At 51.2% G+C, this 13,093-nt stretch overlaps 1 protein-coding gene across 4 annotated transcripts in view; it reads right to left on the minus strand.

The window, feature by feature from the left end:
- The window catches only part of LOC140411248 (phosphofurin acidic cluster sorting protein 1-like), a 911,105-nt gene that overhangs the window by 731,825 nt on the left and 166,187 nt on the right, over nucleotides 1-13,093 (minus strand). Inside the window, exon 1 of one of the 4 annotated variants that reach the window (XM_072500374.1) lies at nucleotides 3,725-3,867. The exons of the other annotated variants lie outside the window; for them this stretch is intronic. Coding sequence (XP_072356475.1) covers nucleotides 3,725-3,747 — 23 coding nt within the window. The 5' untranslated portion in view covers nucleotides 3,748-3,867. Of the gene's footprint in view, nucleotides 1-3,724; nucleotides 3,868-13,093 lie in introns of those variants that run through there. 4 annotated transcript variants of the gene reach the window in all.

Raw genomic sequence — 13,093 nt, forward strand, 5'->3', positions numbered from 1 at the left:
GCCGCACTGTCAGAGTGTCAGTACTGAAGGAGTGCCGCACTGTCAGAGTGTCAGTACTGAAGGAGTGCTGCACTGTCAGAGGGTCAGCACTGAGGGAGTGCTGTACTGTCAGAGGGTCAGTACTGAGGGAGTGCTGCACTGCCAGAGGGTCAGTACTGAGGGAGTGCTGCGCTGTCAGAGGGTCAGTACTGAGGGAGCGCTGCATTGTCAGAAGGTCAGTACTGAAGGAATGCTGCACTGTCAGAGGGACAGTGCTGAGGGTGCGCAGAACTGTCAGAGGGTCAGTACTGAGGGAGTGTCGCACTGTCAGAGGGTCAGTACTGAGGGAGTGCTGCGCTGTCAGAGAGTCAGTACTGAGGGAGCGCTGCATTGTCAGAGGGTCAGTACTGAGGGAATGCCGCACTGTCAGAGGGTCAGTACTGAGGGAGTTCCGCACTGTCAGAGGGTCAGTATTGAGCGAGTGCCGTACTGTCAGAGGGTCAGTATTGAGGGAGTCACTGTCAGAGGGTCAGTACTGAGGGAGTGCTGCACTGTCAGAGGGTCAGTACTGAGGGAGTGCTGCACTGTCAGAGGGTCAGTACTGTGGGAGCGCTGCACTGTCAGAGGGTCAGTACTGAGGGAGTGCTGCACTGTCAGAGGGTCAGTACTGAGGGAGAGCCGCACTGTCAGATGGTCAGTACTGAGGGAGTGCTGCACTGTCAGAGGGTCAGTACTGAGGGAGTGCTGCACTGTCAGATGGTCAGTATTGAGGGAGTGCTGCACTGTCAGATGGTCAGTACTGAGGGCGTGCTGCACTGTCAGAGGGTCAGTACTGAGGGAGTGCTGCACTGTCAGAGGGTCAGTACTGAGGGAGTGCCGCACTGTGAGAGGGCCAGTACTGAGGGAGTGCTGCACTGTCAGAGGGTCAGTACTGAGGGAGTGCCGCACTGTGAAGGGTCAGTACTGAGTGAGTGCTGCACTGTCAGAGGGTCAGTACTGAGGGTGTGCTGCACTGTCAGAGGGTCAGTACTGAGAGAGTGCTGCAATGTCAGAAGGTCAGCACTGTGGGAAAGCTGCACTGTCAGAGGGTCAGTACTGAGGGAGTGCTAGGCTGTCAGATGGTAAGTACTGAGGGAGTGCTGCACTGTCAAAAGGTCAGTACTGAGAGTGTGCTGCAATGTCAGAAGGTCAGCACTGTGGGAAAGCTGCACTGTCAGAGGGTCATTACTGAGGGAGTGCTGCACTGTCAAAAGGTCAGTACTGAGGGAGAGCTGCACTGTCACAGGGTCAGTACGGAGGGAGTGCTAGGCTGTCAGATGGTAAGTACTGAGTGAGTGCTGCACTGTCACAGGGTCTGTACTGAGGGAGCGCCGCACTGTCAGAGTGTCAGTACTGAGGGAGCGCTGCACTGTCAGAGGGTCAGTACTGAGGGAGTGCTGCACTGTCAGAGGGTCAGTACTGAGGGAGTGCTGCACTGTCAGAATGTCAGTACTGTGGGAGAGCAGCACTGTCAGAGGGTCAGTACTGAGGGAGTGCTGCACTGCCAGAGGGTCAGTACTGAGGGAGTGCAGCTCTGTCAGAGGGTCAGTACTGAGGGAGTGTTGCACTGTCAGTGGACCAGTACTGAGGGAGTGCCGCACTGTCAGAGGGTCAGTACTGAGTGAGTGCTCCACTGTCAGAAGGTCAGTACTGAGGGAGTGCTACACTGTCAGAGGGTCAGTACTGAGTGAGTGCCGCACTGTCAGAGGGTCAGTACTGAGGGAGTGCTGCACTGACAGAGGGTCAGTACTGAGGGAGTGCCGCACTGTGAGAGGGTCAGTACTGAGTGAGTGCTGCACTGTCAGAGGGTCAGCACTGAGGGTGTGCTGCACTGTCAGAGGGCCAGTACTGAGGGAGTGCTAGGCTGTCAGATGGTAAGTACTGAGGGAGTGCTGCACTGTCAAAAGGTCAGTACTGAGTGAGTGCTGCACTGTCAGAGGGTCAGTACTGAGGGACTGCTGCACTGTCAGAGTCAGTACTGAGGGAGTGCTGCACTGTCAAAAGGTCAGTACTGAGGGAGAGCTGCACTGTCACAGGGTCAGTACTGAGGGAGTGCTAGGCTGTCAGATGGTAAGTACTGAGTGAGTGCTGCACTGTCAGAGGGTCAGTACTGAGGGAGCGCCGCACTGTCAGGGTGTCAGTACTGAGGGAGCGCTGCACTGTCAGAGGGTCAGTACTGAGGGAGTGCTGCACTGTCAGAGGGTCAGTACTGAGGGAGTGCTGCACTGTCAGAAGGTCAGTACTGTGGGAGAGCAGCACTGTCAAAAGGTCAGTACTGAGGGAGAGCTGCACTGTCACAGGGTCAGTACTGAGGGAGTGCTAGGCTCTCAGATGGTAAGTACTGAGTGAGTGCTGCACTGTCAGAGGGTCAGTACTGAGGGAGCGCCGCACTGTCAGAGTGTCAGTACTGAGGGAGCGCTGCGCTGTCAGAGGGTCAGTACTGAGGGAGTGCTGCACTGTCAGAAGGTCAGTACTGAGGGAGTGCCGCACTGTCAGAGGGTCAGTACTGAGGGAGTGCTGCACTGTCAGAGGGTCAGTACTGAGGGAGTGCTGCACTGTCAGAGGGTCAGCATTGAGGGAGTGCTGCACTGTCAGAGGGTCAGTACTGAGGGAGTGCAGCACTGTCAGAGGGTCAGTACTGAGGGACTGCTGCACTGTCAGAGGGTCAGTACTGAGGGAGTGCCGCACTGTCAGAGGGTCAGTACTGAGTGAGTGCTCCACTGTCAGAAGGTCAGTACTGAGGGAGTGCTACACTGTCAGAGGGTCAGTACTGAGTGAGTGCCGCACTGTCAGAGGGTCAGTACTGAGGGAGTGCTGCACTGTCAGAGGGTCAGTACTGAGGGAGAGCCGCACAGTCAGAGGGTCAGTACTGAGGGAGTGCTGCACTGTCAGAAGGTCAGTACTGAGGGAGTGCTACACTGTCAGAGGGTCAGTACTGAGGGAGAGCTGCATTGTCAGAGGGTCAGTACTTTGGGAGTGCCGCACTGTCAGAGGGTCAGTACTTAAGGAGAGCTGCATTGTCAGAGGGTCAGTACTGAGGGAGTGCTGCACTGTCAGAGGGTCAGTACTGAGGGAGGGCTGCACTGTCAGAGGGTCAGTACTGAGGGAGTGCCGCACTGTCAGAGGGTCAGTACTGAGGGAGTGCTGCACTGTCAGAGGGTCAGTACTGAGGGAGTGCCGCACTGTCAGAGGGTCAGTACTGAGGGAGAGCTGCACTGTCAGAGGCTCAGTACTGAGAGAGCGCCGCACTGTCAGAGGATCAGTACTGAGGGAGAGCTGCACTGTCAGAGGGTCAGTACTGAGGGAGAGCTGCATTGTCAGAGGGTCAGTACTGAGGGAGTGCTGCACTGTCACAGGGTCAGTACTTAGGGGGAGCTGCACTGTCTTTCAGATGCGTTGCAATATTTGCACTATCCGCTCTTTTAGGTGGACGCAGTAGATCCCATGCTCTGTTCAAAGAGAGCACGGGTTCTCTCTGGTTACCTCTCCCATATTTCTCTCAACGAACATCATTGAAGAAAATGATGAGGTAATTAATTTTGCTGCTTTTTGTGGGAGTTTTCAGTGTGCGTTTTCCTATTAAGTTCAATAGCACATCATTGGCAGTGCAACACTTGGTGATGTCCTGCAATTGTGAATGGAACTGTCTAAATAGAAGTCAGTTCGCCATTTCTACCCTTTAGAATTCGGCTCATTCCATAATTACCTTTTCACTCTGTCCTTTCCCATTTCATCTGCTGCTTGCTCTCTCTAGCTGCTCCACACGCCCTGTTCATCTGCTGCTTGCTCTCTCTAGCTGCTCCACACGTCCTGTGCTGGGGTATTTACTCCTGTTGAGCCCTCAGTCCCACTGCACTGTGATCTCTGGTCTCAGATGGTGATAATTTAGCATTCCCAAAGTAAACTGTTAATGTTAAACTTGGAGTTGACAAAGCAAAATCACAAATACTAAAAATCTAACCGAGAAGTCGAAAATGCTGAAAATATGTAACCAGTCCCACAGCATCTGAGACAAGAAAAGGGAATCCAAGGTTTCAGATACAACATGAACTTACTTTGATACCTTTAATAAAGCACTCTCAACGCACTTTACAGAGGAAAAAGAGGAAAAGTATTGTTACATCTCCCACAGAGGTCGCGGTGCCCGGACCATCCGGTGCCCCGTCATCGTCACGGAATATGAACTTCCCCGGAAATGGGGCGTCGCTTCCTCTTTAACGAGGGAGCCGTTATCGTATAAAAACCACAACCTGGGTGCAGGTCGTGGATGGAGACCCTTTGGGGAGTGGAGAGTTACTTTGTATTCAGAATAAATCAGTTTTGTTGCATCCAGCCTCCCGTTCCATGTATGTTCACACTGCACAGATTCTGCAAGTTATAGTGGAGAGATGTGATTGGGAGAGAAGGGAAACAGGGATTTAGGAGGGAATTCCAAAGAGCGTGGCGACTGAAGGGACTATGACCAACGTTAGGGTGAAGGATGCACTGTAGGTTAGATTAACAATGGAATTAAGAATGCAAGGTTGGGGGAGGTTGCAAAGGGAAGCCAGTGAGCCAAGAATGAGAATTTGGAGTTCACTATGTTCAGGAACAGTGTAAGCCAGTGACGGCAGAAGAATTGATGAGCAGGGCTCAATGTGAGACGTGATGTGGACAGATGTAAGTTTGTGGAAGGATTAGAATGAGAGGACCGAAAGGACAATGATGAAGTCTCCATGTGACAAGGCTGCTGGAAATAGGATGAGTTATAAACAGAAACATTGGTGGCAAACGGTCTTGAAGGTTAATAAATTAGGTTTGAAATTCAATTGGACTTTGGTTTAGCATGACCCAGTTGTTGGAGAGGAAAATGCATAACCCAGTTATTGGAGAAGGCACTTTGAAACTAAGTTTTGCTTTTTACATTGCTTCATGGGCGGCACGGTAGCACAGTGGTTAGCACTGTTGCTTCACAGTGCCAGGGTTCCAGGTTCGATTCCCGGCTTGGGTCACTGTCTGTGCGGAGTCTGCACGTTCTCCCCGTGTCTGCGTGCGTTTCCTCCGGGTGCTCCGGTTTCCTCCCACAAGTCCCGAAAGACGTGCTGTTAGGTGAATTGGACATTCTGAATTCTCCCTCAGCGTATGGTGTGTGGAGACTGGGGGATTTTCACAGTAACTTCATTACAGTGTTAATGTAAGCCTATTTGTGACAATAAATATTACTTTTAAATGATCTGTTTGAGCTGCTCGCAGAAAAATACATTTCACTGTACCTCAGTACATGTGACAATAAACAAATCCAATCCAAATCCAATCCAATTCAGCGTGGCCAATCTACCCACTCTGTACATCGTTGGGTTGTGGGGGTAGGACCCACACAAACAAGGGGAGAATGTTCAAACTACACATGGACAGTGACCCAGTCCCGGCTCTGTGAGGCAGCAGTACTAACCACTGCACCACCGTGCCGTCCCAACCCTCTACATGAACAGTGTTGTGAATTTCTATCTTCATTTCTCTGGTGATAATCCTTGGCCTATACATCCTTGTTATTAATTCTCTACAGTAAGATGTCTTACAACACCAGGTTAAAGTCCAACAGGTTTGTTTCAAATCACTAGCTTTCGGAGTGCTGCTCTGACCTGAGAAAGGAGCTGTGCTCCGAAAGCTAGTGATTTGAAACAAACCTGTTGGGCTTTAACCTGGTGTTAACATAGAACATACAGTGCAGACTTCTTACTGTGCTCACCCCAATCCAACACCGGCATCTCCACATCATGACTAATTCTCTAACCAGTTAAATAACCTTCTATTATTTACGCTTTCAAAACCGTTCAGTGTTTTGAAACCTTCTATTGGATCCCCCTTTCTCTAAACCTTCCATGTTCCTGTGTAAAAGTCTCAATTTTCCTGAGCAATAACCTCTATTTCTTAGTGTAATTCTACCAAATCTTCATTTGTCCTTTCCATTGTCAAACATTCTTCTGCTCAAGGAGAATCCACAATGGTGGTAATATTCCAACTTGCTTTGAGGTCTGGCCAGATGTACCAAACCCAAACATTGTAGTAATTCCTGCATTTCTGCCTCTAAACACGGATGGGGCCACATTCCTGGAATTCTGTTCATCCACTATACTCAGATTCTTCCCAGTTTCCTCAAAATATACTTCACATTTCTTGCCGCACTGATTACTGCTCTCCGACAATCGATCTCAAAATTTGTCATGCCCCTTCATTTGGGATCATCAGGAAATGTCAGTATTATTCCTCTCGCGTCTCTGTTCAAATCACTTATGCAAAGGAGGCCCCGATGCAAAGCACGCCACACCCTACATCCCAGCAGCATCCATTTACTCCGAATGTTTGTCTTTTCATCCCCAGCCATCTAACCACAAAGCTACATTCCACTTAATTGTCGGAACAGGTTTCTTCAGTGGTAACTTGCCAAACATCTTCTGAAAATCCATTTCAGTAACTTACGTTGCAGTCTCCTTAACTATTGGCTCGGTGACTCAATTGAAACATGTCATTCTATTCGGCAAGCAGGGCCTGCCCATTACAAATCCATGCTGACCTTTCCTGATTAGCCAGTTTCCCAGTGTTTACTCAGTCCAGCTCCAGAAGTTTAGTTGTTAGCTGAGGTGGGTGGCTGGAGGGAGAGGGCACCCAGGGAGTAGGAGGTGGATCTCACACACGGCATGGCCTTAACACGAAGAAAAACTTGCACTTATAAATATGGATTTCGGAGACGTTCAACGTTTGGGTATGCAGCTGTGGTGGGGAAGATTTAGCTGCACAGATAGGGTCAAAGAGATAAAGCAATCCATATGCTCTTGGCAACAGGCGTTTGAGGTGAGGATGGAGGGCAGGGAAAAGAAGATATCCCTGGTCTGGAGGATAGTCCCACGGCAAAGCTGCAGACACTGAGCAACAGCAGGGCTTACCCTGGCCCTGAAAATGAGGCACGCTTTGCATCGGGTTGACATTTGCAGTCCTCAGGTTTAGGGAAATGAAGATGACAATTGTATGAGGAGAATGACCAGGCAAACACAACAATTTGGCCAAAAGATGAGCCAAAGGAGCAATTAAGTAGGATAATAACAGCAGAGCTGATGTGATGGGAAGGGGCCACAATAGACGGAGCTAACAGTTTCAGATTTAATGAAATGAAAATCGCTTATTGTCGCAAGTAGGTTTCAAATGAAGTTACTGTGAAAAGCCCCTAGTCGCCACATTCCGGCGCCTGTTTGGGAAGGCTGGTACGGGTAATTGCTGAAGGAATAAAGGAGGAGCTGCAGGAAAGGGGGGAAATAGTAGTGCAGGTGGAGGAAGTTACTCAGAAATAGATAGTGAAAGAAATGGAGTAGAATCACACCAACAGTATTAAAAAGATTATTGACACACTGACACCAATATCCGAAAGGAAAAATCATATTTAAGTGCATACTTAGACATGCCAGCATTCCGACAGGATACACTTAATATATGACCACAAACTGCTCCGACCACAATCACTGTTGCTGCAACCACAGTGAGAGGACTGATAATGACTCCTTTCCTCCCATATAGAGGTGGGGATCATGTCAACTAATCGTGTACAATGCTGTATCCTTGAATTGAAATGTTTTTGTTCATTCATCGGATGTTGGCTGGCCCAGCACTTATTTCCCAGCCCTAGGCCATTTCAGAGGGCATTTAAGAGTCAAGCATGTTGCTGTGGGTCTGGAGTCACGTGTAGGCCAGACCAGATGAGGACGGCAGATTTCCTTCCCGAAAGGACATTAGTGAACCAGATGGGGTTTTACAACAATCGACAATGTTGGATCTTTTTTTAATTGAATTCAAATTTCATCATTTGCCATTTGAACCTGGGTCCTCAGACCATTAACCTGGGTCTCTGAATGACTAACTGGTCCAGTGACAATCCCACTACACCACTGTCTCTGGCATTATGGAAGCAGCTATCAACTCTGCAAACTGACTACAGGTCACCTCTTAGAAACTTACTTTCCACCATCTGAGGGAGTTATTTTAAGACAGGCATGTCCATTTCTCCAGCAGTTGTCACATCTAAAGAAATCTCTAAGTAAAGGGAATCAGGGGTGGGATTCACCAATGATGGGGCTATGTCCCCACGCCCGTGAGAAAACAGGCGCAAATCACTCTGGACTTTTTTCTAGAGTCCAGAATGATTCTCAATTTTTAAGGGGCTAGCAGGGCCCCGGAGTGCTCCATGCAGCTCCAACTGCCGATACGGGGCCCTGCATTTCCGGCCGCGGGTCCGCGCATGTGTATGCCGGCCCCGCGCGACATGGCATGCCCACACAGCGGGACGGCGCCAAAGAAGTAGGCCCCCCCCAGATCGTGCACGCCCGCCGATCGGTGGCCCTCGAATGCGGGGTCGGTGTTCAGAGGCCAGCCGCGCAGGAAGTAGGCCTAAGGGGGGGGAAGAGGCCGGCCCACTGATTGGTGGGCCCCGATCCCGGGCCAGACCCCATTGGAGTCCCCCCACTGTGAAGGAGCTCCCCCCCCCCCCCACAGGCCGCCCCCGACCGTTCCCGCAGAGTTCCTGCCGGCAGGGACCAGGGGTGAATGGCGCCGGCGGGACTCTGTTGTATCGGAGCGGCCGCTCGGCCCGTCCGGGCCGGAGAATCGGGCCGCCGGCGCCGCGCCAAATGCGCCGGCGCTAATGGCGCCGATTCTCCGCACCTGGGAGAATCGCGCGCCGGCGTCGGGGCGTCGTGACGCGGTTACGGCAATTCTCCGGCCCGGCGCGGGGCCCGGAGAATCGCCCCCTAAAAGTCTAATGATGACCACGAAACCATTGTGAGTTGTTGTAAAAAACCATTGCGTTCACTAATGTCTTCTAGAGAAGGAAATCTGCCGTCCTTACCTGGTCTGATCTACATGTTAACTCCTAAAATGGCAGTCAGTTCAAGAATTTTAAAAAAGACGCATGGGAACACCACCACTTGTGGGTTTCCCTCCAAAGCACTCACCATCCTGACCTGGAAAAAATTGGTGTTCCTTCACTGTTGCCAGGTCAAAATCCTGGAACATTGTTCCGTGGCTGTACCTACACCACAGGGACTACAGCCTAAATGATTGGCCCCTCATCCTAAAATTGTCTGTCTCTCCCCCCCAACCCCCATGTTTTAGATTTCCCAACCAGTGAGAAACAATTTCTCAGTGTCTACCCCATCAGAAACGTGGCCGGGATTCTCCCCGAACCGGCGGGCAGGCCGTACCGGCACCAAAGAGCGGAACCACTCCGGCGTCGGGCCGCCTGGAAGTTGAAGAATCCTCCGCACTTCCGGGGGCTAGGCCAGCGCTGGAGTGGATGGTGCTGCGCCGAAGGGCCTCCGCCGGCCGGTGTGAGTTGTTGCATGCGCGAGAGCGCCAGCGTGTTCTGGTATATGCGCAGAAACGCTGGCGTGATCCCTGCGCATGCGCAGGGGTTTCTTCCCCGCGCCGGCCATGGCGGAGCTTTACAGAGGCCGCGTGGGGGGAAAGACTGCCCCCATGGCACAGGATCCCCGCGCACCCCCCTCCCCCCCTCGAGGGCTCCGCAGGCCACCCTCAGAGCCAGGCCCCGCCGGTATGGACCTTGTGTATTTCACGTCAGCGGGGCCGGCCAAAAATGGGCGGCCGCTCGGCCTAGCGGGGCCCGGAGAATCGCCGGGAGGCCACTGCCAACGGCCCACGACCAGAGCGGTGCGATCCCTGCCCCCGCCCAAAAACCGGCTCCGGAGAATTCGGCAGCTGGAGTCGGCGGGGCGGGATTCACGCGGGGGGTCGGAGAATCCCGTCCGGTGTATGTTTCAATGAGTTCCAATATAAGTATATCCTTTCATAAATGTGGAGACCAAAGTTGCTGACACTATTCCAGATGTGGACTCATCAACACCCTGGACAATTCGAGCAAGACTTCTTCATTCCTGGACTCCAATCCCCTTGCAATAAAGGCCAACATGCTATTTCCTTCCTAATTACTCGCTGTACCTACATGCTAACTTTCAGTGTTCCATCCTTGAGCAGAGTCAGGGGCAGCATTCTCCGACCCCCCGCCGCGTCGGAGAATCGCCGGGGGGCGGCTTGAATCCCGCCCCCGCCGGCCGCCGAATTCTCCGGCACCGAAAATTCGGCGGGGGCGGGAATCGCGCCGCGCTGGTCGGCGGGCCCCCCCCCCGGCGATTCTCCGGCCCGCGATGGGCTGAAGTCCCGCTGCTGTCATGCCAGTCCCACCAGCGTGAATCAAACCACCTACCTTACTGGCGGGACTGGCGACGCGGGCGGGCTCCGGGGTTCTGGGCGGGGCGCAGGGCGATCTGGCCCCGGGGGGTGCCCCCACGGTGGGCTGGCCCACGATCGGGGCCCACCAATCCGCGGGCGGGCCTGTGACGTGGGGGCACTCTTTTCCCTCTGCCTCGGCCACAGTCTTCATCATGGCCGACGCGGAAGAGACACCCCCCCCCTGCGCATGCATGGGGATGACGTCAGCAGTCGCTGACGTTCCCGCGCATGCGCGGACTTCCGCCGCCCGGCGAAGTCCTTTCGGCCCCAGCTGGCATGGCGCCAAAGGCCTTTCCCGCCGGTCAACGGCACGCCAACCACTCCGGCGCGCGCCTAGCTCCTCACGGTGAGGGCTTGGCCCCTAAAGCTGCGGAGAAAATCGCACCTTTGGGGCGGCCCGACACCGGAGTGGTTCACGCCACTCCATCCCGCCGGGACCCCCCCCGCCTTGCCAAGTAGGGGAAAATCCTGGCCCAGGTCTCTCTGAACATCAACACTTACAAGTTTCACACCTTTAAAAAATATTCTGCTTTTCTATTCTTCTAACCGAAGTGAACACCTTCACACTTCTCTACATTATGCTCCATCTGCCATCTTGTTGCCCTCTCACTTAACCTGCTTATATCTCTTTGAAGCCTGTGTGTGTCCTCCCCACAGCTTACCTTACCACCCAGCTTGCTACCATCAGAAAACTTGGATACATTACTCTCTGTCTCTTCATCTGAGTCAGTAATAAATATTGTAAACAGCCGAGGCCCCAGCACTGATCCTTGCAGCAATCCACTATTCACAGTGCCTGCTAACTTGAAAAAGCCTTGTTTAGGGAAACTATTGCAGATGTGAACTCATCAACACCCTGAACAATTAGAGCAAGTTCTCTGCTTTCTATCCGCTAACCAATCCTCTATCCTTGCTGAAATACTACCCCCAACTCCATAAGCCCTTATCTTGTCTATTAACCTTTGGTGTGGTACCTGATCGAATGCCTTTTGGAAATCCAGGTATATGACATCTACTGGTTCCCTTCATCTACCCTACTAGTTACATCATCAAAAAATGAAAATAAATTTGTCAAACAGGATTGCCCTTCATTAAAACCATGTTTTGTTCTAACCATACAATGCTTTTTGAAGTTCATTGTTAATACCTCCTTAATAAAAGATTCCAGCATTACCCTAACAACTGTTATTAGTTGAACCTGTCTGCAGTTCACTGCTTTCTCTCTCACTCCTTTCTTGAAAAAAGGTGTAACATTGTCAACCTCCAATCTAATAGGACAGTTCCCAAAACTCAGAAATTACGGGTAATCATAGCCAGCACATCCATTATTTCAGTAGCTATCTCATTTAGAACTCTTGGATGTAAATCCCGCAGATTAGTCAGATTTCTGCCCACAGATTTTGTCAATATCTTTCTCTGCCGATTTGCTTAATTTCCTCACTCATTTTAACCCCTAGTTTTCCATATTTCTCGTACAAAATTGGGTCTTCCACTGTGAGGACTGACACAAAATATTTGTTCGATGCCTCTGCTATTTCTGTATTCCACACGATAATTTCTCCTTCTCTGCTTCTAAGGGGTAATTGTTTACTTTAGCTACTCCCTTCCTTTTAGATATACTTATAAAAGCTCTAAAAATCTGTTTTTAGATTTCTGGCTAGTTAATTCTCATGTTCCCTTCTTACTGGTGGCCCCCCTGCTGGTTTATAAAACATTCCCATTTCTCCCTTTTGTTGCAACATTCACAGAATTACAGAACACTACTTCGCAGAAAAGGCCCTTCGGCCCATTGAGTCTGCACCGACACGTGAAAGGCCCTGACCTATCTCTCTCATCCCATTTGCCAGCACTTGGCCCACAGCCTTGAATGTTCTGACGTGCCAAGTACTCATCCAGATAGTTTTTAGAGGATGTGAGGCAACCTGCCTCTACCCCCCTCACAGGCAGCGCGTTCCAGACCCTCACCACTCTCTGGGTAAAAAGGTTTTTCCTCAAATTCCCTCTAAACCTCCTACCCCTCACTTGGAACTTGTGTCCCTTCGTAACTGACCCTTCAACTAAGGGAACAGCTGCTCCCTATCCACCCTGTCCATAATCTTGTCCACCTCGATCAGGTCGGCCCTCAGTCTTCTCTGCTCCAGGGAAAACAACCCAAGCCTATCCAACCTCTCTTTACAATTGAAATGTTCCATCCCAGGTAACATCCTGGTGAATCGCCTCTGCACCCCCTCCAGTACAGTCACATCCTTCCTATAATGCGCTGTCCGTGCGGAGTCTGCACGTTCTCCCTGTGAGTGCGTGGGTTTCTCCGGGTGCTCCCGTTTCCTCCCACAAGTCCCGAAAGACGTGCTGTATTGGACATTCTGAATTCTCCCTCTCTGTACCCGAACAGGCGCCGGAATGTGGCGACTAGGGGCTTTTCACAGTAACTTCATTGCAGTGTTAATGTAAACCTACTTGTGACACTAATAAAGATTATATTTATCCCTGCTGCCTTCTCTCCTTTAGGTATTTATCCAACCCCATTTGAGGCGACTGTTAAATCTGTGCTTACACCCTATCAGGCAGTGCATTCCTAATTCTAACCACGCGTGTAAAAATTACTTCACTCGTGTCACCTCTGGTTCTCTTGCCAACCTAAATTTGTGTCCTTATGTGACTGACCCTTCAGGCATTGGAAAAATAGAAAGAGTGCTGCACTATAGCACTTGACCTCATTCTTACTGTTAATAAACATAATCGTTACCACAAGAATTTGCATTTATATCACACCTTTAGAGCAGAAAAAACATTCCTACGCACT

The sequence above is a fragment of the Scyliorhinus torazame genome, chromosome 4 (genome assembly GCF_047496885.1).
Source record: "Scyliorhinus torazame isolate Kashiwa2021f chromosome 4, sScyTor2.1, whole genome shotgun sequence".
Taxonomy (NCBI): domain Eukaryota; kingdom Metazoa; phylum Chordata; class Chondrichthyes; order Carcharhiniformes; family Scyliorhinidae; genus Scyliorhinus; species Scyliorhinus torazame.